General features: G+C 40.6%; 2 protein-coding genes across 5 annotated transcripts; one reads left to right on the forward strand and one right to left on the reverse strand.

Moving 5' to 3' along the window:
• Nucleotides 1–2462: 2462 nt before the first annotated feature.
• LOC121879701 (WD repeat-containing protein 70-like) lies at nt 2463–8673 on the reverse strand. Its single transcript, XM_042386435.1, has 4 exons — nt 8545–8673; nt 6475–6688; nt 5908–6027; nt 2463–4233 (listed from the first exon to the last, which is right to left on the reverse strand). The coding sequence occupies exons 2-4, from the start codon at nt 6680–6682 to the stop codon at nt 2576–2578; spliced, it is 1986 nt and encodes a 661-aa protein (XP_042242369.1). The 5' UTR covers nt 6683–6688; nt 8545–8673; the 3' UTR covers nt 2463–2575.
• LOC121879702 (zinc finger protein 665-like) lies at nt 8650–12594 on the forward strand. 4 transcript variants are annotated; one of them, XM_042386436.1, is made up of 3 exons: nt 8650–9145; nt 10783–10839; nt 11467–12594. In XM_042386436.1, the coding sequence occupies exon 3, from the start codon at nt 11514–11516 to the stop codon at nt 12141–12143; it is 630 nt and encodes a 209-aa protein (XP_042242370.1). In that variant the 5' UTR covers nt 8650–9145; nt 10783–10839; nt 11467–11513; the 3' UTR covers nt 12144–12594. The 4 variants fall into 4 exon arrangements, with proteins under 4 accessions (XP_042242370.1, XP_042242371.1, XP_042242372.1 ...); XM_042386437.1 differs by having other exon boundaries at nt 8650–9080; XM_042386438.1 differs by having other exon boundaries at nt 8650–9035.
• Nucleotides 12595–14776: the final 2182 nt, after the last annotated feature.

Consider the following 14776-nt stretch of genomic DNA (forward strand, 5'->3'; position numbering starts at 1 on the left):
TGGTAGGTTTGTCAAAATCCTTCGTCTGTTGTCTCGTACGTAGTGTAGGTATACAAACAATGTAGTGTACTTAAACAATGCATGTACAGTACAGTATATAAAAACTGTGTCTAGATTGCAGGTATACAAACAAAGTACAGGGGCTCCCCGACGTACGAATGCCCGCCGGTATGAACGAGGTTACCCTTGAAATTTACCTGATGACTTATTTTTTACTTTCATTAACTGTATTTTATCATTCTATTTGTTCTTTTATCTTAATTTAAGTGATTTTAGATGTATTTAAGGACTTGGGCTATGATATAGTGGGATTTTAAACATTGTTCTATAAGTACAGTATGCATACAGCATGTGTTCCGACTTAAATATAAACCTGACTTAAGAACGTCCTCAGGAACAGAACCCATCTGTAACCCGGGGACCCCCTGTACTTAGCGCATAATTGAGCCTTGGAGTGAAGTTGTCAGGAATTTTAACATTTGTTATTTGTCCAAAGTCCAATTATTATCCATTAAACTTTAATATATTATCTTAATCATTCTTGTAGATCAGGAAAAGGCAAAAGCTTTAAATATTTGTATTCTCAGTGTTCAGAGAGATGATGCAAACAGACTTCCTGACAACACTAAAGCTGATTGAGTTATTAGAAGAATGTTTTACTGATGAACTAGATTGTCAAGGCTAAAGGTTCCTAAGAGCCTGGCCTTAACAGTGTGTATACCCAGGTTCCAAGAGTTGTGCAACGAGCTAGTTTAGACCCTTAAAATCCTCTTCTGCAGATGCTTAGAAGACCAAAAGATCCTCAGCAGCTGGAAACTAGTTTATGTGAGTACAGTACTACAGTATATTCAAACATTCCAAGAATAATTACAGTGTGCTGAGTTTGACCAGCATAGTGTGTAAAGTACTAGAGAGCAGCGTATGTACGGTAATGGCATGACATGTTTCATTTACTTCACAGGTATCCCTCCCTCACTATATTAATGGGTTAGGTTTATTGAAAACCATTAGTTAAGTAAATATTCATATATCAAATACTATAACATATTGGAAAAAATAGGATTTAGTTCCCCAGTGACAAAAAATCTCAGTATACTGTATTATACATAGAAAAAAGAAAGAAATATATTCATGCCACAAAAACCTGCCTTAACTACTGTAAATTAGTACCTAACTATTGTGGTTTAATATCTAACTACAAGATTAAAACCCCCCAATGTATAAAATAAAAATGAAATCAGTTTACAAACGAAAAACCTACTGAAGTGTTGTACAGAACTGTAAATTTGCATCTAATTTCAGTAAACCCACGATAACGCGGCACATACGGGGCTCTAACCTTGCCGAGTTATCCCAAATTCCAACTTATCGAGGCACTTCTCCCTCCTACAAAAATACAACACAAACATTATCGACCCATATATGTGTACATGTAATTATTAAATGTAAAAAAAAAGTAACACTTACCGGCACTGTAGGTGAAGAATGAAGCATTATATTAGGTGACACAGAGGCATGGTAGGTGACACAGGTATGGTAGGTGACAGAGGTATGGTAGGTGACACAGAGGCATGGTTGGTGACACAGGTGGCCAGATATGCAGAGATTTTCCCAGATAATTTTATATATATCGGCATTTCCCGAGTTATACTATACGTGTAGTAATATATTCCGAGACCACCTCCATGCCGAGTTATATGGAATTCCGAGTGTAGGGAGGGATACCTGTACTGTTTACTGTATCGCTTTGTGACGTGTGATACGCCTCCTTACTGTTGGTACGATCCTGTCTGGTCCCTGATATGCTAGCCATTCAATTGATGGTAAATATCCTCAGGAAAGTTACCAGAGATAGATCACTTTCATAGCCATATTAACTTGCTGGTACAGTAAATAAAAAGATCCTAACATACTACAGTACTTGTAAATTCCCTGACACTAATAAGTAATCCAGGTTATACTAGTTTGTCCACCTGTACTGTAGTATACTGTCACAGCTCTTGTAATGCTGTGAACTTTGCAACAAATTGTCCTGGAAATCAAATTTACACCCACCACCATCTTGTGCTCCCAAAATAACCCACCAGGTGAGGTAAGCCATATTGGTAAGGGGCTTCACCTCACATGTGGCCATTGAGGAACTTTTTACCAGACAGTATCCCACTAACCTTGCCTGGCTCAGGACTGAAGACGAGTCTTGCGGTTTAGGAGTGTAGAGTATGGCAGCTGGGTCGGCCACGTAGCTATTGGCAAAATTAATAATGGAGGGAGGGGTGTTAGTGTGCTGTTCTCGCTGTCTTAATTTTTACTCGTATTTCTATCTATTTTCTTCATTATTTATCCATCTCTATTAGGGGGCCTCAGAGTGTAGAAAAATGTTACAGTAAGGGAACAATACTGTACAGATGTGTAGTGGAGGTCAAGTGTGTTTAGAGAGATGTCAAAGGTTAAACACGGGGAAATATCCTCCACTCTCACACTTTATTAAAAGCACTGCAATACAGTCATTATAAATACACATTTTTCATAAGTTTGTACATTTAATGGCATAAAACAAAAAAGAAACTCCAATGTTTTACTCTGTTTTAGGTTTTTTTGTGTCTGGTTCATCAGTTTCTTCTTCTTCCTCTGGTATTTCCTTCTCCTGAAACACAGGTTTGGGCTGATTCTTGGTGTACGCAGGGGTGACCCAGTAAGGGTTTTCTTCTGCATCTTTGGCGTACTTGAGTAGAGCTTCCCTCGGGTCTCCCTCCTCGTGCACCTTGTTACGCAGACCCATGTTCCTGATGATGTACGAGGACAGCGTTGATCCCCCGGCTGAGACGCGACCCCCCGAGCCCGCCTTGCCGACTGGCAGGTCTGGCTGACGCGACTTCACCGGATCCTTTCTGTCGCGTTCTTCCAACTTACGGGTGGACTTATGTCTCTCTTCCCGGAACATGGGTAGAGCGTGAGGCGTGATGACTTGCTGGGACACCACGACCTCGGCTTGTTTACTGCGCTTCTTGTGTTTCCCGGCCACCAGAATGGCTCCGTTGTGTGAGACCTTCGGTTCGTAAAGGAGTCGCACTTTGCCGTCACCACAGCCGAGCATGATCTGGTTCAGTCTAGGATGCCAGATTATTTTCACGACGTGACTCGGTCCAACGTGAAGCTCTCGGACTACTTCCCAAGTGTTTCGGTTATACATCATTAACTTACCGGACGTTTCTCCTCTGTTTAAAGAAGTTCCAGTTACAACAATTTGGTCATTAGGACTGAACACACAGTCAGTCATACCAAATCTATTAAACAGATCTTTAGCGGTGTGGACGGCCTGTTTGGTGTTGCGGATGTCCCACAATTTTAGAGTGTCATCTCCCCCTCTCGTGGCAAAACCTTTGTTGTCGTAAGCAAAAGTCAATCCCGATGTATCAGTTCCTCTGGCGTGGGCGTTCTTTATATTTATGGTCACGTTAACAAAATTCTTGCGGTGATCCCACATCTGTATGGAGCCGTCATCGCAGGCACAGGCCACCAACAGCCCGTCCTTACTGAAGGCACTAGTGGTGGGGACGGTCTTCAGACCATTGGACGCCCGAGCCTTGATGACGTTCTTCTGACAATGAGGTCGACTAGTGTGCCACAGACGACACGTTCCGTCTCTCCCGGAGGTCATGAATTCTTCCTTATCCTTGGGATGCCAAACTCCACAGGTTAACCCAGCAATGTGCCCTTTTGTTTTTGCCATGTCGTGCAAGTACATGTCACCGCCGACGCACTCAAACAATTCTATGCCGTCCCTGTCGTAGACCTTGGCCTGCTGGGAGCCCGGCACCACCAACACCTTGTCTCCCGTGCAGCTGTACTCCACGCTGTTGATGGGATAGCCGTCAGCGGGACAAAAGGACCTAAAAGCCTCTCGTGTCTGGTCCATCCCCTGGAAGTCCCAGTACCTCACATCGTAGTCCAGACCTCCGCTGACCAGCCTCGTCCCGGACGGGTCGACGGCCAACCCCGTGACCGTCTTCGTGCCGTGCTCCAAGATCAGTTCGTGACGGACGGGTATCGTGTACTCGTCTTCCTCGTCGCTTTCTTCTTCGCTCACTTCAGGTAAACTTGGAGGAAGCGGCGGCCCTATGAAGTCGTCGTCGTCGCTGTGTGTCGTGGACCGAGAGGACGACGTTTGAGGTAATAATTCCCCCAACTTATCACATTTCTCTGCCTCCATCTGTGACTGAAGTTTCAATTTTTCTGAAACATAATACAGTATTGTACAGGTAAAAAACATTATAATCTTTCTCTAATTACGATAGAATATAGCTACTGTATCTAGTTTAATAGGAGCTGTACGTACTAAATCTGTCTACTACAATAGGAATAGCTAGTTTTTATAAGTACAGTATAAGGTATTCATATACAGTATAGTCTGCATTTACGCGGATTTGGTTTACGCGTTTGGTCATTTTCGCGGCACCTTGCCAGAATGAAAATTTTAAGTTACGCGGTTCATTCCATCATTTACGCGGGAAGCGGCGCCTGGAGGGTGAGCATTAGGTCGCTCTTAAGTCATCGCTGACGTCATATGATATATCGGACTGTGATTGGGCCACGCATCCTTACCTCCCTCCGCCGCTAGCTGTGATTGGTCTAATGTAACATGACGTGCCCTGCCACCAGAGGGAAGAAGTCACTGACCTAGCCGGGCCAGTCTCAATGTTCTCAGTCTCCGCGTATACAGTTCTCTCTTATGCCTGCTATTCCCCTCACAATGGCTTCCGCTGCACCCCCACCACCCCAGAAAAACCTTGAACTACCTGGACCAAGCCATGGTTATGTGAAGGAAGTCATCGAGTTGGGGGGAGAAAATCAAGCTCATCCTTGACAAAGACAGTTGAGCATCGGTATGAAGTGCCTAATAACCTTCTGTCGAAAATTATGGAGCCGTATGTCCAGATGTATCACGACAACATCAATGCTAGTCCTCAACGTAGTATTACGGATTTCTTTGCCCGCAACCCACCACAGCCAACCCAAGTCAGTGATAGTGACAGTGAGGATATGGAGTTTGAGGGGTTTGTCTGGGAGGCCCTGCAAACCTCTGTGAATAGTGATAGTGATTCACCGGAGGGCCACTAATTTGCCCTCTGCCTCGGAACCAGCCGCCATCCACGTGTGCCGACCCATCTCTTCAACTAACGTAAGTGTTAAACGCTTTTATATTTGTACAGTAGTGCAGTTTTTTATTTAGATATTATGTGTGTGTCAATACCATCATAAAATTATGATGTTATTTTTATTACAAGGTACATATTGTGTCGGAAAAAGTGGAGTTTGGGAGTCGGCAGAGTCTCTATTTCAATTAATCCCATATGTTCTGTTATTTCATTTACGCGTTTCTCGTTTTACGCGGACCTCCACGGGTTCAATTGACCGCGTAAATGCAGACTATACTGTAAACTAAGTACTGTACTTTTTTCTATTTTAGATACTGTATGTGTAATTTTTAAATGCACACGATTATCATTGACTTAAGTTAGGAGACCTACAGAGGATATGGAGGGATATAAACTATTGGCCAAACCTAAAGACTGAACACCCTAATGCTAACCTAACCAACTAAATATAGACAGCAACATTATGAGTTTAAATTAAGATAATAAATATTGAAAGATAAGTTACTGTACAAATAATCTTTCTCAGTCAATCTAGTGATGTCAATGGCAGATGATCTAATTAAACAACTTCTACGGCAGTCTCTAGTATGTACACACTCCGCCTTACAAACTTTTCCGAATGTTTATCCCCTACAAGTCAGGACAATATTGCTGAAGTAAAATAAGACTTCATCAAATTCTGTAAGGCTCTGTGTGTGTGTGTACACAGTTGTCCGAGATACCGTGTATTTTGTGTGGAATGTTTACACACCAATGTTTTCTCTGTTCTTGTCGATGGCAGTTTCACGCGTCTCCACCACAAGCTTGTCAATATCAAAGTCCCTCGCCTTCTTACCAAAACCAGAGAATCCCATTGTGGTTGCCATCTCATCTGTGGATAACAAAATTAACACTTGTACTGTCACTTAAAAATTATCAATTGAAGAAGACAAATACAGTTTTGAAGAAAGGAACTACAGTATGTTGTATTTCAGGTAGCTGCAGGTACTGTATTAACCTTCAAACAGTGGCCATTACTTTGTGTTCCATTTTAAAAACCTCACAAGTCAATGATTTCTGTTTGGTTTCAAGGACTGGGTTTTTCTCTTTGTACACTGAACAATGGGTACAGTACTGTTGGCTGTATTTGTTCATGGTACAGTAGAATAACCCACGACATCATCAAGGTACAGCAATTGTTTGGTCGTCTTGCAAGATAAAACACAATGAAAATAAAACTTCTATGGATGATTAGGTTAAGTTATATTAGGTTAGTTTAGGTTAGGGAGTTTAATCTCCAATTATACTGGGGAGTTTAAACTTCTAGTGACTCTTTTACCATCTTCTTTGTTCTTTTCTGGCTGCATCTTCCCAAATACTCCAAACCCAGTGACAACAGTGGTGTCAGCGGTGGTGTCAGTGGTGGTGTCAGTAGCGGTGCTTCCCTCATCATCCTCCCTGGCCGGTGGTGGGGACGGCACTGCTGTGGTGGTCGTGCTAGCCAGGTTCAGCCCAATCTTACCAAACAATATTTTCCCACGATTCATTTTGGTCTGTAAAGATTAAAATCACCAGCTGTAGAGACCTCCTGTACTAGATATTATTAACAGATGGATGAAATTACTAAATTGTGCGTCACTTGGGTAAAACAGGACTGGGTCAAGTGTCGGTTAACCATCGACTTTAGATAAAATTCTTTTTCACTTAATGAAAACAGTATCTCAAAACTGGCAGAGGTATTGTTATTTTTGTAGATCACCTATAGTGGGCAGGTCTTGAAGGATGAGGGAAACTGTGGGGGTAAAATTGATCACGACACTAAAGTGATGTCTCTATGAGCTTTATACATGAAGAAATAAATTATTAACTGTTAATACTCCTCCCAAAATCTACCGAATCAGCGTATTGTCGTCTTCAGTTTGTTCTCAACCAACCTGTTCGGTCTGAGCGTAGTCTCATGTCCACAAAAAATTTAAATTACACCAAGACGCTTCAACACAGTTGCTTTCATTTGTACCGGATATCAAAATAAGGGTAAATTTTTATTGTAGGGCTTGAGTACCTCGGGGTTGACCAATATGTTTTTCCAGTGTATTTTGGTGTGTTTTAAACGAATCTGACCTTCATTTTTGTCGGAAATTTATAGTTTTTGTGGCCCCCCCAACAATAATGGGGGGAGAGCCTGGGAAATCGGTGTTTTTGGGTGGGGAAGAAAACGAATCATGTAACCTAACAAAACCTAACCTTACCCCTAGCCAGGGGCTCTGCTTCCGGAACCCTGGTAGGCCTAGCTTAAACTAACCTAACTTAACCTAATTGTTTCAGTAGTTTAAAACTTTGGGGCGCGCCATGTCCGAAAGTACAATACCTTAGTTAGAAGTGGAAGATAATGTATTGACAAATATTCCTTTTCTTACTCTTTGCATACCTCCTTGAACGATTACAAAACCACTGGTTCTTGTCCTTTCTATATTTACAAGGGAATTTGCAGTGCAGGCACTCAACAGACGTAGAGAGAACACTGTGATTACGTAAGAATTGGATAGAATGCTCGTCTTTCTTGTAAAACTCGGCAATAAACTTGAAATAATCGTAGGAGCACCATTGACACCCAACCTCAACCACGGCCATTATCAGACTGGTCACTGAATTTCAAATCTGCACCCAGGCTGCTTTGAAAAATTCAAATGTGATTGGATAAAAAAAAATTTAATCACAGGATGGTATTGATACATCATTGGTCACGACTCGATGACATCAATCAATATTGCGCATGCGTGATCCATAATTAACTGTGTTTCACGCCGATAACATCTCCTCAGAGACGAAGACTGAAAAATTACGTAAAATCAATTAAATTCAACTGTGTAGTTATTTTCCATTTCCGGTTGGTATAAATGGGTTCAAAATGCTCACAATAGGGAGATCTAGATATTTCAGTAGTTTATAACTTTCGGACTCGCTGTGTCCTAAAGTAAAATAATAGCCGAATAAGTACTTTCTTTAATGTCCTCCCCCCCGGCTAGGATGTTAGGTAAGTTTCTTGGATTAGTTAGGTCAGGTTGGAGTAAATGTTGCCTTTTTCATAATACTATAATGATAAGAACATGTGGAAAAAATTACGAAATTAAACAATGCCTTCTGGTGGTAGCCATCTCCAGGATTACCAACCTTAGAAAGGGAAGAACAGACACACCAAGAGTACAGTATAGAGGAACTGTAGGATCGTGTACTGGAAAACTATAGGTAATTATTTATATATCTTACGTCCCTAGCAACATGTCAATAACTATTTACTTGTATATCTGTGTCTATGCTGCATGTAACTGTTAGTCTACCTAAAATTATAACACTAAAACCAACAATACTCGCTAAAAACATCCATAAAACCGCAATAACCCGCCATTACCTAATAATAAACTAATATCAAGGAAACGATTCACACTCGCAGGACATCACAACAACAACAACAAAGTGGCAAACAATGTTGAGTCATCACCACGAACATGTTAAACCAAGACCACGAATGTTAAATAAAATAATTCTTGCATCAGATAAGAAACTAGAACGGAATAAAGCTTTAAAATGCGTATTATATTTCTATCCTTTTCTTTATAAAGTAAAGAATGATTACCCAGAATGTTCTAAATAGCTTGTAAACAATAAAACCTGGAAGTAACGAGGGCAATTATATGGGCAGAAGAAACATACTGATAACCTAAGAAACACACATTAAATAATTATGACCTACAGTAAAAAAAAATATTATTTACTTTTATAGAAAAACAAAATTAATTACAACAACAAAACCATAATGTAAATGTATTGATGTAGTATTTAATGAAAGAAAAGGTTTAGTGTCAAGTTGTCAACACAGGAACAAGGACCCTTTTATTAACGGTAATTAGTGAAGAGAACCAGTAAAGATAACAAGATGGCTTAAAGGTAAAGAACAGGAGAAAAAGAAGATGTATTGTATAGAAGGGACGCGTAGAAAAGAGAAGAACCCTGTAAGTATTATGTGTGCTGAGTAATAATTTCAACCTTGTGTTTTGTGCTGTTGGGATATACTTTATTCTCAGTACTCATGGCGTCATTAGACATCACTGGTAGCGAAGTTGGATGAGAAATTTATTCAAAAAGTGATGATACTCGTTCAGTTGACTTATTATTAGAGGAATATGACTTAAAATACTATACAGTGTAAAGTATATGGAGAGGTTCTTTACGGGTCCGACTAATTACCCAAATGTAGCCTCAATGAATCAAATAATGGTCCTACATGAATAAATCGGGTTACCAATCACTTCTCGGCTAGTATTTGGTGTCACAAAGTAAAAAAAAATGGAAAACTTAATTTAATTTGAGTTAATAGATCGAGTGCATATACCGAACCTAACCTAACCTCGACTAGTATTTGGTGTCACGAAGTCACAAAAAATTGGTAAACTTAATTTAATCTGAGTTAATAGATCAAGTGCATGTACCCAACCTAACCTAACCTAACCTAACTCAGATGAAAGTAAGTTTTCCAATTTTTTGTGACTGACACCAAATACTAGTCGAGAAGTGATTAGCAGTCCGATTTATTCATGTAGGACCATTATTTGACTACAGTGCGGCTACATTTTGCTACATTTGGGTACATTTCATCCCTAGATTACCAAAGAGGGGATGTGGTAGGGGGGGGGGTCATGTCAAGAGGTGGTGTGGTATGGTGGTGATGGTGTAGTATGGTGGTGGTGTGGTATGGTGGTGATGGTGTAGTATGGTGGTGGTGATGGTGTAGTATGGTGGTGGTGGTGGTGGTAGTTGTGGTGTTGATATATAGCTGGGTTAGAAGCAGGTGTTTAACAGGTGTCGTGGTGACGGTAACAAGTATAAGAGGCAAGAGACAGGTGTGTAACAGGTGTCGTGGTGATATTAACAACACAATACAAGGTTAAGGTTAACATGACGACGGATTAACATTAACAAACAGGTGTGATTAACAAAGATCACAGGTTCAGTTCTGGTCACCGTATTACAGAATGGATATAGAATCCTTGGAAAGAATTCAGAGGAGAATGACAAGACTAATCCCGGGCATTAGGAACCTTGAGTATAGAGACAGGTTAAAGCATCTTAATTTGCACTCCCTCAAGAGACGTAGAGCGAGGGGCGACCTGATAGAGGTGTATAAGTGGAAGGCAGAGCTAAACAAAGGGGACATTACAAAGGTACTCAAACTATCCAACCAGGAGCGAACTCGTAACAATGGTTTTAAATTAGACAAATTTAGATTTAGGCGTGAAATAGGTAAACACTGGTTTGGAAACAGAGTAGTGGATGAATGGAACAAATTACCAAATATCATCATTAACTCGAATACGCTGAATTGCTTCAAACATAGGTTGGATGCTCATATGAGCAATAGGGGTTGGGTGTAAACGGGACTGCCCAGTATGGGCCAATAGGCCCGCTGCAGTTTCCTCTATTCTTATGTTCTTATGTTTAATTGTTACGTTTGGCTGTTGAGAACATAACTTGGCACTTAAATTACAGTAATTTGTTTTGAGTGATTTACCCCTTATATTTTATATACTGTACATCACTGCCAGAACATCATAATTGTTAACTAATGCTCTGTCCTTCCTCTACACTCCAGACAGTCACGAGGATTGAGTCACTAATGGACATCTTCTCTCTTGTACTACAGGAAAAGGTAAGAGTTTTGTTATCTGTTTAATTATGGTGTTTAGGGAGACTTTAAAATATCATTCAAGTATATATTCCATAACAAGAACTTTACAACACTTCCTTAACCTGTGGAGTACAGTATGATGAATTAACCAGTTGAGTAAGATATGTTTAGTATGAGGACAACAATATCCCATTGAGTAAGTATATCTTTAGCATGATGACTTAAACTATTGAGGATGATGAATTGGTCCATTGAATAAGATAACAAGAATTTGATGACTTAGCCTTTTAACTGTCATGACTACCTTTTCATCTCCTTGAGTATGAGACTGGGGAAGTGAGAGTGAAGGGCTGAGTCACCTGTACAGAATTGTTTGTCCACAGTCATTGTGCTGACTCAATAGTGCCACCACCAAGCACCCTGTGAGGACCATGTATTGTGTACTGGCACTCTGTGCAACTCCCTACCTCAGTGTTTTTCTTCTGTGGTATAACCTCAATCACTTCAGCCTTCAGGAAGAGGATGCCTTGGTGAATAGATTTGACAGTGACACTTGTCTGATCTCTCTCTTTGTTTGTTAAAAATAACAAATGTACAGTAGTGTACTTGTGGTGGGAATATTATCTAAGGTTAAACTTCATGTTTCAGACATTGTGACGCCACATCTCGGGACCAAATTTGACGCCGTGTACACTATGTCCAGTGGGAAAACAACATACTCCTGTGAGGAATGTGGAAAGTCATTTCCCTGGAAGAATTCTCTGAGGAAACACATAATTGCACACAGTGGTGTTAAAAACTTTAAATGTGATGAATGTGGGAAACATTTTTCAGTAAATGATTCTCTCAAGACCCATATTCTTGCTGTTCACCGTGGTGTTAAAAACTTCAAATGTGATGAATGTGGGAAACATTTTTCACAAAATAGTCAGCTCAAGACCCATATTGAGTCTGTTCACTGTGGTGTTAAAAACTTTAAATGTGATGAATGTGGGAAACGTTTTTCAGAGAAGGGTACTCTCAAGGCCCATATTCTTGGTGTTCACTGTGGTGTTAAAATTTTTAAATGTGATGAATGTGGGAAACATTTTTCAGAGAAGAGTACTCTCAAGAGACATATTGAGGCTGTTCACTTTGGTGTTAAAAACTTTAAATGTGATGAATGTGGGAAACATTTTTCACAAAATAGTCATCTCAAGAGACATATTGAGGCTGTTCACTTTGGTGTTAAAAACTTTAAATGTGATGAATGTGGGAAACATTTTTCCATGAAGAACTATCTCAGGCGCCATTTACTTGTGCATGAAAAAAATAGAATTAAATAAATTTTTGAATCAGTTCAGCAGAAGAGTAATGTGACACTTGAATACATCAACTTAAAACCACTTGAGCAAACTTTATGACTGTAGCCCAAGTTGTTATTACCGTATTTACTCGTGCATAAACTGATCTCATGTAGTTTGATCCCTGATCTTGTTGTTAAATAATTGTGAGCTTTTCATATAGCTCTTGTATAATATGACCCTAGGTTTTGAGAAATACTGTACAGTACAAGGTACCGGTATAATCCCAGACATAATTAGTAGAAAGACGCCAGATTCACACCAGCACGTCTTGGCCGTGATCACCACCATGACAGCTGAGGCTATGAACAGTGTTACCACCTCTAAGACTGAATTACTGTCAGCGTCTTGTTAACTGTGTTGTTTTTTAGTGAATACAGTGTTAAGTTTATAAGGAAAAAATTAAAAAAATTAGGTAAAAGTTTTTATTAAATAAGGATTTTCACAGAACTGGTCACCTGAATGAGGAAATATGTTTCAATATAAGATGTGGAGGAACGAATTATCTTTCCAAACATGTGTACTGTATATACAACTGTATACTTATATTTAAAACTATAAGTTATGAGGCATATATGAATACATTACATTACTGTATACCTGAAGCTGAATGATTTAGCAGCAAGCTACTGTATATTACACTGCCAGAAATTGTCAGTTGGAGAAAGTAACAAATATCATATAAGGTATACCGTATACAAGTATTCTGGATTTACGCGGTTTTTGTTTATGCGTTTGGTCATTTACGCGGTGCCTTGCCAGAATGATTTGTTTTAATTACGCGGTAAATTTCATCATTTACGTGGCAAGCGGCTGGAGAGGTCCAGAAACGCTGCGCCATTTTTTACTCATGCTGTCCATTCTTGACCATACGCGGGAAGCGGTGAGGGGTGCGCATTTGGTCGCTCTTACGTTATCGTTGACGTCATATGACGCATCGGACTGTGATTGGGCCACGCATCCTTACCACCCACGCATTCCCTCTGCCGCTAGCTGTGATTGGTCTAATGTAACATGACGTGCCCTGCCACCAGAAGTCGCTGACCTAGCCGGGCCAGTCTCATTGTTCTCAGTCCGCATATACAGTTGTGCCCTCTATTCCCCTCACAATGGCTTCCACTGAAGCCCCACCACCCCAGAAAAACCTTGAATTACCTGGACCAAGCCATGATTATGCGAAGAAAATCATCGAGTTGGGGGAGAAAATTAAGCTCATCCTTGACAACGACCCAGACAAGCATCGGTATGAAATGTCTAATAACCTTCTGTCGAAAGTTATGGAGCCGTATATCCAGATCTATCTCGACAACATCAATGCTAGTCCTCAACATAGTATTAAGGACTTCTTCGCCCGCAGCCCACCAGAACCACAGCCAGCCCAAGTCAGTGATAGTGACAGTGAAGATATGGACTTTGAGGGGTTTGTCTGGGAGGCCCTGCAAACCTCTGTGAATAGTGATAGTGATTCACCGGAGGGCCACTAATCTGCCCTCTGCCTCGGAACCAGCCGCCATCCACGTGTGCCGACCCATCTCTTCTACTAACGTAAGTGTTAAACACCTTTAGATTTCTAGTTTTTTATTTTGATATTATGTGTATGTAGCAATACCACCATAAAATTATGATGTTATTTTTACTACAAGGTACGTATTGTGTCGGAAAAAGTGGAGTTTGGGAGTCGGCCCAGTCTCTATTTCAATTATTCCCATATGTTCTGTTATTTCGTTTACTAGTTTCTCGGATTACGCTTCTCGGTTTACGCGGACCTTCACGGGTTCAATTGACCGCGTAACCTTTGTTTCCATATACATACAAAGAGTGTCGGTTATTTACAAGTGTAAAATATTCCTGGTCTGTGTTTGACTGTTCTTGTATAAATATCCAATCAGCGAGCAGCACCTGGCCAAACTGCCCAAGGCTTTTCCCAATTTACCTTCTTCAGGGCTTACTGCTCAAGAAGTGTTGCCAAGTAAGCGGGTTTCCCGCTAAATCTGCAGGTTTTGCTTTAAGTCTAGCGGAAGGAAATTGGATCTAGTAGCTGGCGGGATTAGATATTTGAATAGTGGTTGTTTAGCGGGATGGCAGGGCAAATCAGAGAGAATAACTGATTGCAACTGTAAGTTCGAATTATGCCGTTTTGCTTGCCACTAATCTGTTCCCTCCTCGTTTGGAGGTGTGGCATTCTTTAGTCCTGGCATTTTCTTTCCCCTCCGGCCTCCCCCTGACCCCCACCTCCCCCGTTCCCTGAATTTAGTCTGCTTGCAGCCCTGCTAGAAGTCGGGCTTACAATATTTGTGATTAGTAAAGGATTGGCGTTAATTTGAAAAATTATTGCTCAACACAGTAAAATGCCCAAGACTCATTATTCACATTAGTTCTGCAGGGAGTGACTGCATGATCTACAGACTATCAAACTGCTTTACTGATAGTAAGATTGCATCGCTGACAGCCGACACAAACTTCAAGATCAAAATGTAGTGGTGTAATTAAAAACATTTATGTATCCTCATTTCATATATGACATAACCAGTGCTGTTGGAGACGACCCGTACAGTACTGATAGGTGAGTCAAGGAAATTAGTATTACCTCGGTAGACTAACAGTCTGTAATGATA

Source organism: Homarus americanus, unplaced genomic scaffold, assembly GCF_018991925.1.
Source record: "Homarus americanus isolate GMGI-L3 unplaced genomic scaffold, GMGI_Hamer_2.0 scaffold42643, whole genome shotgun sequence".
NCBI lineage: Eukaryota > Metazoa > Arthropoda > Malacostraca > Decapoda > Nephropidae > Homarus > Homarus americanus.